This window comes from Schistocerca cancellata, chromosome 1 (genome assembly GCF_023864275.1).
Source record: "Schistocerca cancellata isolate TAMUIC-IGC-003103 chromosome 1, iqSchCanc2.1, whole genome shotgun sequence".
Taxonomy (NCBI): Eukaryota; Metazoa; Arthropoda; class Insecta; order Orthoptera; family Acrididae; genus Schistocerca; species Schistocerca cancellata.
The window spans coordinates 216,344,664-216,357,004 of record NC_064626.1 but is presented as its reverse complement, the minus strand read 5'-3'; the positions used below and the strand labels follow the sequence as shown (position 1 = coordinate 216,357,004).

Sequence of the window (12,341 nt, the reverse complement as noted above, 5' to 3'; positions counted from 1 at the left end):
TAGCTACAAGGAGACAGCCTTTTCCATAGCATAACAATACGTTACAGCACAGTACTTTCATCATCACAACAATAAGCGTAATAACTAAGAAATCTATACGCAAAGCATTTCACTTTTGTTTATCATGAGGTAAGTACATTGGCTTCTGCAGAACTTAGCTTTCGGAGGAAAATAACTACGACACTTCCACAGAGATTATCTTACAACAAGATGCACCTTTAGCGCTACAGGACACGTATTAGAGTGATTAATTTTGTACCTAAAACATTTATTTTTAAAGATTTTTGAATTACAAAGAAAGTTTTCCGTGATACATTTCATTCCATTGCTGTAATCTGTAACACCTGAGGGTATAATTATATTAATCCTCAGGGGGGTACATGCTTACTTTGTGTACCATGTGTTTGGCAAGCACAAGGAGCCCTAGCTAATATGGTATTTGCTTATACAACTTTACACATCGGTACCATATTTCTCTAACACACAAATTACACACCTATCTGATCGTTTAACTGAGAGAGACAAACTTTTTTACTACGTCAGTGACAGATGTTTACGCAATTACACAGTTGGATAACTTCACACTTAGGAAATTGTATTTTGTCTATACTTTGTAAACTGTTCATATTTTTTTGGACCCATTGTGATATTATGAGAGCTTTGAATGATATATTTGGTATGAGATCACGATTTTTAAAGTACGTTTGAGGCAGATGACACTATTGAAATGAGCAGAGAATATTTTTTATGGTTTGAAATTATTGCAGAAAGCTACGACTTTTTTGAGATTTGACTGAGGTGTTATGATCAGCACGAATACCCTTCTCACTTCGATTCTTCTTAATTGCAGTAATTTTCTTAATTTTTGACGTAGAAATCGCACTAATCCTTCCAATTGTAATTATTTTTAAAACTTCAGACATTATAATCTGAACAATATCAACAATATATTTTATTATAGTATTACTAGGAGGACTATACCATGAATGAAATCAAGGAGCCTTACAATGAGCAGAATAAAAGGTTGTAGTTAACTATAACATTTGGGTTGCATTCAAAAAGTATTGATATAATCAATCAACCTTAAATAGAATAAGAAGCGAAATATAGCAGTCAGTTTCGACCTGGAAGATTGGTAAATAAAATACCCTTATTCTTATTAATTGAAGCCAAAAAGAGGTGTATTACTGTTAATAATATAATTGAACTATAAAGTTCCAATTAAGGAAATGTAAAGCCAATATGAAAGCTGCTAACTTTTTATATTAGCGGTTAAATTCCGTTAACATTTGTAAAATTTATATAGTTTAAATAAAACATTACATTTTCACTGTAAAAATAATATATGTATATTTATAAATACCTAAAAGTAAAAATACTTCCTTAACATCTTCAGTGTCATGCTCTAATCATAAGCTATTTACGTAAACGAAAAATAATACTACCAAAATAAACATTCAAAAAATAAAAGTTAACAGATAAATCTTAAAATTAGAATCATATCAACCTTGTATATAACCAATTAAATAAATAAATAGTCTATATAAACCTTGACCTGAATAATTGGTACAGTAATTCTATTCCTAGTTATAGCAACCGCATTTATAGGATACGTTTTACCTTGAGGTCAAATATCATTCTGAGGTGCGACAGTAATTACTAATTTATTATCAGCAATTCCATATTTAGGAACAGATTTAGTTCAATGAGTATGAGGAGGGTTTGCTGTTGATAATGCAACATTAAACCGATTCTTTACATTTCATTTTGTACTACCGTTTATTATTGCTGCAATGGCAGCAATTCATTTATTCTTCCTTCACCAAACAGGGTCTAATAACCCCTTAGGCCTAAATGGAAATATTGAAAAAATCCCATTTCACCCATACTTTACTTTCAAGGTCTCTATTACATTTGTATTAATAACATCATTATTAATTATATTGTGCTTGATTAATCCTTTATTTATGATATTTACTGCAATGCCTAATGAAATGACGACAAATATTTTTACATCTGCACATCTGATTACAACAAGCGTCTTTCTACGAGAGTTGAGAGAATTTCCACTAACTTATGAAATGTCACATGACTATTGAATGATATTTTTATGCTTTGGTTTGCGTAATTGCTTATTTCATTTGATATCTGGTTTCCAGCTGTGTTGCAGCATTGCTTTTATAAAATAAAATGCATTTGCTAATTTGAACACTTTCTGTCAACAGATCTATTAAATAATTATTTTATGATCCACATTCTTTAAAAAAGGAGCACTTGGAAAGGAAAGAACAATAAGAAGGAACTAGTAACAGTAACACATAATTTTCTTTTCAAGTACATGGTAATATTTCTTTTTACAATAAGTTGTTGTGGTGCACCACTTTAATTACATAGACATTAAGATGTGAATAGACATTTCCCTTGTCTGCATTGTTGTTTTTACTGTAATATTTTTTCTGCTTGAGCTATGTCATGTTTAGGTATAAGTTGCTGCTGTTTGCCAGGCATAGTGTTATTGAATTTAACTTTGTATTACTCTGTTAAGCTTTTCTTGTTGCTGCACATTGGCTCATATTAGTTGTAATTTTGCATTTTATCTGTTAATTTAGATTTACTGCTGCTTGCTTTGCAAATTGGCATTTTTTTGTCATTGCTGTTTGTGTTGATTTGTTGTATGCTGCTGCATTGCCTCGTCCCTTAGTTTAGCATCTGAGCTCAGTAGATTTAAGTTAGCTTAAGAGGGGGTAGACTATATAAGAAACTAACTATGATGACTTGGAAGAAATGTATTGAGAAGCTATATGAAAATGGTTTGGGCAACAAAAAAAAAAGAGGATACTGTACAGTGGAGAAAAACTATTTTTTGACAGTGGATGTGAACAGGATACAGAAAGCAGGCTTAGATAGGACTTTTGGGAATAATGATGAACGAAGGGAGATCTCCATGCAAAATACTGCAGTAAATTCAAACCCTGTCCTTTCCTTTTGTGTTATCCCACTACGTGTTTGTGTACCCTTGTGTATTTGTTTTCTTCCTGTCTCTGTGTAGTTACATAGAATTTTTTCTTCTTTTAATATTAAGCTACATTCACTATGATGAGGAATACTGTTCTCCTCAAATATAATTGGCATTAATAATATGTTATTTACCTTGTAAATATGCTTAGACATTATTTATTCTGTTTTGTTTTAATGCTCATGTGTAAAGTTGATGTTTCAAAAGTTATTCTGATCTTTTATGTATGTACTCATGTCATAATTCCTGTAACACTGACGTATATGTTATTTCTATTCTTTTGTAAAGCCTGTATTACTACAAATGTTAGCTGTATTGTTATGTTTTTAATTATGTATTTTGTACCTTTGTCATTGTATTCTTATGTTATAAAATTGTAATTGACAGCAGTTCATCAAATTAAGTAACTTGTAAGTTCCATTTCACTGCACACATTTCTGTTGGTCATAGTATATGGACAATATGTGAGAAGTAGGGACTGTTAGTGTTTGCACGTGTGTTAATAATTCAGCAAGGGACTGGATAACAGCATTGCTGGTTCTAAGGACAATTCAAAAAACTTTGTGAGTGCACGAGTGGTGGTTTATGGACTTGCTATATTATCCGCAAGACTCTTCACTGGTGATTGTGCACCCACACAGTCACAACAGATGGCTGCTGGTCATCTCTACCAGGACTACAGTGGGCCTGTCCACACTTTCTACAAGGACTGCAGTGGGTCTGCACCTCTGGTGGCCCGCCAATACCGTCACCTCTACCAGGACTACAGTGGGCCTGTTCTGTGATGACCTACCTACCAATATTCGTCAGAACTTCGAATGACTCTGCTGTGGGTTTGCTCTGTTGTGGCCCATTACCTGTCAGCATTTCAAGAGTCAGCACTGTCTTTCCGTTGGAAGGACACCACTACTTCTTCAAGACTGCATGGAAATCCACTACTTCTGTGTGCAATTTCTTGTACTAATGAGACTTTGTGAAAAAAAACTGTAATTACTATTATGATGAATGATCAGGACTATCTTTATGGACTGTGAGAAAATTTTAGCTTTTGACCAACATTGTATCAATAACTGTGTGCATTTTATATCATTGTTACTGTAATTGTGAAAAATTTTTTCAAATCTGTATTGGCCAGTGCCCAACACCATTTTGTAAAATTTTTTGTGGGAAGCATGGGGGCTATGTAAGTAGGCTGTTTATGTTTTCTTATTGGCAACGTTACATAGCGCTCTGTATGAAAATCACTGGCTGTGCTGTGTGCAGTCTGTGGCTAGTTTGCATTGTTGTCTGCCATTGTAGTGTTGGGCAGCGGCAGCTGGATGTGAACAGCGCGTAGCGTTGCGCAGTTGGAGGTGAGCCGCCAGCAGTGGTGGATGTGGGGAGAGAGATGGCGGAAGTTTTGAAATTTGTCATGAACTGCTATATATATTATGACTATTAAGGTAAATACATTGTTTGTTCTCTATTAATATCTTTTATTTGCTAACTATCCCTATCAGTAGTTAGTGCCTTCCGTAGTTTGAATCTTTTATTTGGCTGGCAGTAGTGGCGCTCGCTGTATTGCAGTAGTTCGAGTAACGAAGATTTTTGTGAGGTAAGTGATTTGTGAAAGGTATAGGTTAAAGTTACTCAGGGCCATTCTTTTGCAGGGATCTTTGATAGTCAGATTGCGTTGCGCTAAAAACATTGTGTGTCAGGTTAAGCACAGTCTTGTATAAGTTGTTCTAAGGGGACGTTTCAACGTACACGCAAACAAACTAAGATTAATTGTGTGACTCCTTTCTTTCTCGAAATGATTCAAAAACATTATAACTAGCCGGAAAAGGAATGCCAGAAGGCAACCAATTCAATACCATGTATGATAGCTGTTGACTACAGTAACATGGAGAAGAATGGCTTATTTTTGAAGTACGTTTTGGTTTTGGAAAATGGTGAGATGCATTAATACATTATGAGCTGCGAAAGAGAATCTGCGAACCAGGAATGATTAATAGATTTTGAAGATCATTACACACAACTTCGAGTCAGGGGTGACGCTAGGCACAATTGTAGCCTATCGGTGCTGTTGTCTAATTTGCATGTTGAAGGTCACGTTGAAGGAAGTGGGAGAAAATGTCAGGAGGGAAATGAAGACGCATGGGGAACTGATACCAGTTCAAACGTTCACGGGTGTTGCAGTCTTGCTGAACGAAATGAACGACAACTAGGTTATTGAGTGGAACGCAGACGCTATTTAATACAGAATTTAACGATAAACAATGGGAAGACGAAATTGATTAAGCGTAGTATGAAAGAGAACAACGACCTGCCACGCACCGAAATTGAAGGAAATACGCCGTAATAGAAGGGGCTAAGGTATTCTGCTTTATAGGAAGCCAATTACACAAGATGTCAATGTCTAATATCCATATAAGAGCTGTATCGTCAGCTTTCATGAGACCGCTGCAACAGTATTCCCTAAGCTAGGCCAAGCCATCCATAGAATCGAGATCTTGCTTATGGAATATCACAAGGTACAGTTGAACCTGAAATTACACATACAGGAAGATTTACCAAGTCTACGACGAATGATCCTCCGTTGAAGAAATCCACCTTTATGGCAAGCAGAACAGCTAGATCCTAGTACTATCGAGGTGAGAGCACTCTGGGATCAGGATTGTCAAGTTATTGAAAATCCTGAAGGGCGTGAGCTGTTCCGAAAATGTAACTGTGGTGCTACTGCCAGAGAACTCGACAGAAAACTATAGGTCGAACTTAACAGAGCTCACACTGGGCATGGCCGATGCGCAAAGTCACTTTACAAATGGGATACTACAGAGTCTTTGGTTTGTGACTGTTGGCCTGCGAACCAATGAAGCATATTAGAGGTGGATGACGCTTGAGTCCTTATCAGGGAGGCTGGAGAGACATCATGAAAGATAACGATATAGCTCTTATATGGATCAGGAGCTTAGATATTGACATTTAGTTAGTTCTGTATGCAGTTTTGTCTTTCTATACTCTTCTTATACACTTACGAATGATGTACACCCGTATTTTTATATTACACGTAAGCCATACGAATAAATAAAAAATAAATAACCACACAAGGTGGGAAATTCAACACAGACATCCTTAAAAAGTTTACTATCAGTGTGTGTTACGATTCCTGCTCTGGGGATTGAGGGGTAGACTTAAAGCGATAACAATTCGTAAACTGAGGGTTTCTCCGTCAGTAATGCACAGTTGCAAGTTGAGAGATCCTGTCTTCCGATTCAAATTTGTTGGTAGCTGACGGCGACAGAAAATCGGTTTAATGTCTCTATTTCCTACAAACTTCTTGTGAAATGGAAGTTCGTGGCAGGTTCTCACTGTCATACTTCTGCCAGTGCCTCATCTCGTACCCTCCAAAGCTGTGAGGATGGGTCATGAGTCGCTCTTGGGTAGCTCAGTTGGTAGAGGACCTGCCTGCGAAAGTTCCCAGGTTCGAGTCTGGTCCTGTACACAGTTTTAACCCGCCACGAAGCTATTAGCGTACAGTCCCCTGCAGAGTGACAATTCATTCTGGAACTCATGTAAAATATCTATAACTCACGCATAATATAGAGGTCTAAAGTTTCTCTAATCATGTCAAAAATCTGCTCCTAATCGCAGTTGGGGCGGGAGGTATGTTAATTTATTTTGTAGTGAGTAAAATTTTCCTATCCAGAAAAGAGCTTTAAAATTACCAAGTCATTCTTCGAAAATAATTGAACAACTTACAGCTGAAAATGGTAATTAACGTAATTGTCTCCGAAAGGAATTTATTCGGCCGTGGGTGTAAAATGGGTGATATTGATTTACTTCTGTGAAACTACATAAGACATGTTTCACCCTACTCTTACAATCTACAGTATAGAATTCATTTCATTCTACATCTACATCTACATCTACATTTATACTCCGCAAGCCACCCAACGGTGTGTGGCGGAGGGCACTTTACGTGCCACTGTCATTATCTCCCTTTCCTGTTCCAGTCGCGTATGGTTCGCGGGAAGAACGACTGTCTGAAAGCCTCTGTGCGCGCTCTAATCTCTCTAATTTTACATTAGTGATCTCCTCGGGAGGTATAAGTAGGGGGAAGCAATATATTCGATACCTCATCCAGAAACGTACCCTCTCGAAACCTGGCGAGCAAGCTACACCGCGATGCAGAGCGCCTCTCTTGCAGAGTCTGCCACTTGAGTTTGTTAAACATCTCCGTAATGCTATCACGGTTACCAAATAACCCTGTGACGAAACGCGCCGCTCTTCTTTGGATCTTCTCTATCTCCTCCGTCAACCCGATCTGGTACGGATCCCACACTGATGAGCAATACTCAAGTATTGGTCGAACGAGTGTTTTGTAAGCCACCTCCTTTGTTGATGGACTACATTTTCTAAGGACTCTCCCAATGAATCTCAACCTGGTACCCGCCTTACCAACAATTAATTTTATATGATCATTCCACTTCAAATCGTTCCGCACGCATACTCCCAGATATTTTACAGAAGTAACTGCTACCAGTGTTTGTTCCGCTATCATATAATCATACAATAAAGGATCCTTCTTTCTATGTATTCGCAATACATTACATTTGTCTATGTTAAGGGTCAGTTGCCACTCCCTGCACCAAGTGCCTATCCGCTGCAGATCTTCCTGCATTTCGCTACAATTTTCTAATGCTGCAACTTCTCTGTATACTACAGCATCATCCGCGAAAAGCCGCATGGAACTTCCGACACTATCTACTAGGTCATTTATATATATTGTGAAAAGCAATGGTCCCATAACACTCCCCTGTGGCACGCCAGAGGTTACTTTAACGTCTGTAGATGTCTCTCCATTGAGAACAACATGCTGTGTTCTGTTTGCTAAAAACTCTTCAATCCAGCCACACAGCTGGTCTGATATTCCGTAGGCTCTTACTTTGTTTATCAGACGACAGTGCGGAACTGTATCGAACGCCTTCCGGAAGTCAAGGAAAATGGCATCTACCTGGGAGCCTGTATCTAATATTTTCTGGGTTTCATGAACAATGACCTTGGTGTTGTAATTTCCACAAGTGTATCACTATAATACGAGGGCAAGTCAATAAGTGAAGGCTCCATACGCTAACAGCATTGACTTAGTAGTGAGATGCGATACCCACACTGGTATTCTTGAGCGCCAGCTTTGCTGTTCAGTGAGTTCCTGTATTCTTAGTGATTTTAGAGCATTTTACTGCGAGTGCCCTTTGCTCCCTGTGTACCAAGAAAGAAACGAGGGGTGTGATTCGTTGTCAATTCACTGAAGGGACTAAATCTGCGGAAGGTTTTTCGCAAAATTCATGTGCAGTATTGTGATATTTACTTTAGTGAACAAAAAATCGCTTCAAAATTGGACGTGTGTTGATCTGCGATGCAAAGAGTTTGGCTATACCAACCACTTCGGAAACAGACAGGAACATCGAGATTGCTAATCGAATGAATACTGAGGGTCGTCTTACCAGAATTGATGATACTATATATGAGTTGAACACTAAGCGTTGTTTAGCATTTGCAATCGTCCATTAATCTCTACACTGTCGCAAAGTTTGTGCTCGTTTGGTACTGTGTCAAATGGCAGACAAACACAAACAAGAACGTTTGGAAATGACGAAATCACATTTAAGGGCTTTTTAAGAGGACAGAGAAGACCTGCGCTGTCGCTTAGTAACCCACTGATGAGGCATGCGTTCCTTAAAAAGAACCACAGAGGAAGCGGAAGATAGTGATGAGAAAACATCGATTTCCGACTTAAAATAAATCCAAAAACCAAGCTTCTTCGTCGCTGTTTTGGGATATGAAAGGCGTACTGCTGATTCTTTAAGCTCCTTAAGGCCAAACAGTGAATAATGAGAGCTAGTGCGAAATACTGCGAGATCTGAAAACAAAAAGCAAAGGGAAGAAGCAAGGGGAAACTTTTAAAAGGCGTGATTTTGCTTCAGGATAATGTCCATCCTCAAAGAGCTGAGGAAAAATCCAGTGCAGTAGAAATCCTTGTTCTGACTGTATCAGCACCCATTCAGTTCTTACCTAGCTCCAAGTGATTTTGACTACCTTAATGGGATGAATGAACATCTGTGTGGATCAAAGTTTACGTCAGGTGACGAGAATGTGAACGCGGTGCAAGAGTGGATCCCTGTCACATGATGGATCAATCGCGTAGAGGTTTAGGCAGATCATGTAGAGAAATTATATACTCCCAATGTGTTTTTAAGTGCCTTTATTTTTTGACTTGCTCTAGTACAACTTGCACAAAATAACTTGGCTCCTGTGCAGAAACGCATTGTCACCCTGTACGTCGGGCGAGTCCATCGTCTTGTTCCCAAGGTGCGGACATCGCATTTGAATCTCACCGCCGCGCGGAGTGGCCTCGTGATTTGAGGCGTCATGTCACGGACTGCGAGGCCCCTCCCGCCGGAGGTTCATGTCCTCCCTCGGGCATGGGTGTGTGTGCTGTTCTTAGCGTAAGTTAGTTTAAGTAGTATGTAAGTCTGGGGACCTATGGCCCAAGCAGTTTGGTCCCTTAGGAATTAACACACATTTGAACATTTTTGACTCTCGCCTACTGATGTGCACACTTCGAGTGTTCTCTTTGAAACTGTTTTCTATATGTCATGGAACTGCAGTGCAGCGAAAGTTCTTCATAATCAACGCAACCTCTTTAAATTCATGTCAGAAGCGGCAAAAGAGAAAGCAAATATCTCACAAAAGATATGCTTGAAAGTGTAGCAGGGAACACTGGCTACTCTAATTCTAGAATAAGGAGAATAAAGGAGGAGAAGACAAAATAGCTAGAAGTACTTTCCAAAGTTTAATATCATCAGGAAAGATGAGTAATAAGAGACATAAAATTTTATATCTAGGTAACAATGACGAACAGGTTGTCAGGGAGCTGACACATAGGTTCCATATCGTACAGCTTCTTTATCGCAGTAAGCTTTTCCGTTTTATATGACTTCTTTCTGACAGTGCGTTCTTAGACATGTATTGCTTTACTTCGTCCTTTGCTTATGTAGCTATTTATACACTGAAGCGCCAAAGAAACTGGTGTAGGCATGCGTATTCAAATACAGAGATATGTAAACAGGCAGAATACAGCGCTATGGTCAGCAACGCCTATATAAGTAAACAAGTGTCTGGCGCAGTTCTTAGATCTTATTGCTTCTACAATTGCAGGTTATCAAGACTTAAGTGAGTTCGAACGTGGTGTTATAGTCTGCGCACAAGTGATGGGACACAGCATCCACGAGGTAGCGATGGAGTGGGGATTTTGTCATACGACCAGTTCACGAGTGTTCCGTGAATATCATGAATCCGGTAAATCTCCGACATGGCTGCAACCGGAAACAGATCAAAAATGGTTTAAATGTCTCTGAGCACTATGGGATTTAACATCTGAGGTCATCAGTCTCCTAGAACTTAGAACTACTTAAATCTAACTAAACTAAGGACATCACATACGTTCATGCCCGAGGTAGGATTCGAACCTGGGACCGTAGCGGTCGCGCGGTTCCAGACTGAAGCGCCTAGAACCGCTCGGCCACACCGGCCGGCCGGAAACAGATCCTCCAAGAACGGGACCGACGACGACTGAAGAGAATCGATCAGCGTGGCACAAGTGCAACCATTCCGCAAATTGCTGCAGATTTCAATGCTGGGTCACCAAAAAGTGTCAGTGTGTGAATCATTCAAGGGAACATCATTTATAGGGGCTTTCGGAGTCGAAGGCTCACTCGTGTACCCTTGACAACTGCACGACACAAAGCTTTACGCCTCGCCTGGGCCTGTCAACAGCGGCATTAAACTATTGATGACTGGAAACATGTTACCTGGTCAGACGACTCTCGTTTCAAATTGTGTCGAGCGGATGGATGTGTACGGGAATGGCCTCCTGAATCCATAAACCCTGCATGTCAGCAGGGGACTGTTCAAGCTGGTGGAGGCTCCCCAATGGTGTTGGGCGTTTGCTGCTGGAGTGATATGGGACCCGGGACCCCTGATACGAATCTGACAGGTGACACGTACTTAAGCGTCCTGCCTGATCACCTGCATCCATTCATGTCCATTGTACATTCCGACGGACTTGGAAAATTCCAGCAGGACAATGCGAGACCCCCACACATCCAGAATTCCTACAGAGTGGCTGCAAGAACACTTCTGAGTTTCAACACTTCCGCTGGCCAACAGACTCCGCAGATGTGAACTTCATTGGCATATCTGGTGTTGTTGCTGTTTGGTTTGTGGGGCGGTCATCAGCACCCGTACGAAGTTCCAACTTTTACGTAGTCCAATTTTTAGACCAATATTGACACTTTCACGAATGATGATGAAATTTTGATGACAACATCCAGTCCCCAGGCACAGAAAATCCGCAACCTGGACGGTAATCGAGCCTGGGACCCCGTGATCCCGATGCAGCAAAGCTAACCACTAGACCACGAGCTGTGGACTGGTATATCTGGGATGCCTTGCAACTTGCTGCTTAGAAGAAAGCTGACCTCCACTAACCTAAGTCTTACGGATTTATGGACAGCCCTGCAGGATTCATGGTGTCATTTCCCTCCAACACTACTCCAGACATTAGTCGAGTCCATGCCACGTCGTGTTGCGGCACATACATTTGCGTGCGGGCTCTACGCGATATTAGGCAGGTGTACCAGTTTCTTTGGCTCTTCAGTGTGTATGGGTATTCTAATGAGAAACAACTGTCATTGAATTCCCCCTGCCGTACAGGGGCCGTTCACAATGGGGACGCCAGCACTAAAAGTATCCTCCCCTCTGCAGTGCTGTCTGTAGAGGCATGGGTCAAGATATTTTGTGCACACTGTAGTATGTGACAGAATGATGGGTATGTTAAGAGTTCTGGTGCTTGCATCCTGCAAGTGTGTTTCTCGTGTGTCGTGTTGGCAGGCGGCTGGTGAACGCACGCGCACTGCGACTGCCCAGCCAGCAGGCGGTGGTGCTGAGGCCTGCGTATGAAAGGACTGGCCGGTCTGTGACACCTCGGCGGCGCTGCTGCAGTTAGACAGGAAAAGTATCACCAAGTGTATTAATGACAATTTACTAAACTAGGAGAAGAACCTGTGGATGTGGAATATCTGTCAGTGAAGTGAATCACTACGTTCAATTACTCTGTTCAGTATTCAGTGTTATTTTAATTTATATGTTGCTGAATATATTAACATTAGATGACTTAAACCTTAATAAGAAATAAATGAATTTATACTTTCTGTTACAGTTGTTTATACTGATCACTAACATAATGAGCAACTACTATGCAGAACCTTCTTCTCCTCTTCCT

At 40.1% G+C, this 12,341-nt stretch overlaps 1 protein-coding gene across 1 annotated transcript in view; it reads left to right on the top strand.

Annotated features, from left to right (window-relative positions):
* LOC126165291 (uncharacterized) overlaps positions 1–12,065 on the top strand; it is a 380,023-nt gene extending 367,958 nt beyond the window's left edge. The window contains exon 30 of the mRNA XM_049920310.1: positions 11,951–12,065. Within this exon, the coding sequence (XP_049776267.1) occupies positions 11,951–12,065 (115 nt within the window). The remainder of the gene's footprint in view (positions 1–11,950) is intronic.
* Positions 12,066–12,341: the final 276 nt, after the last annotated feature.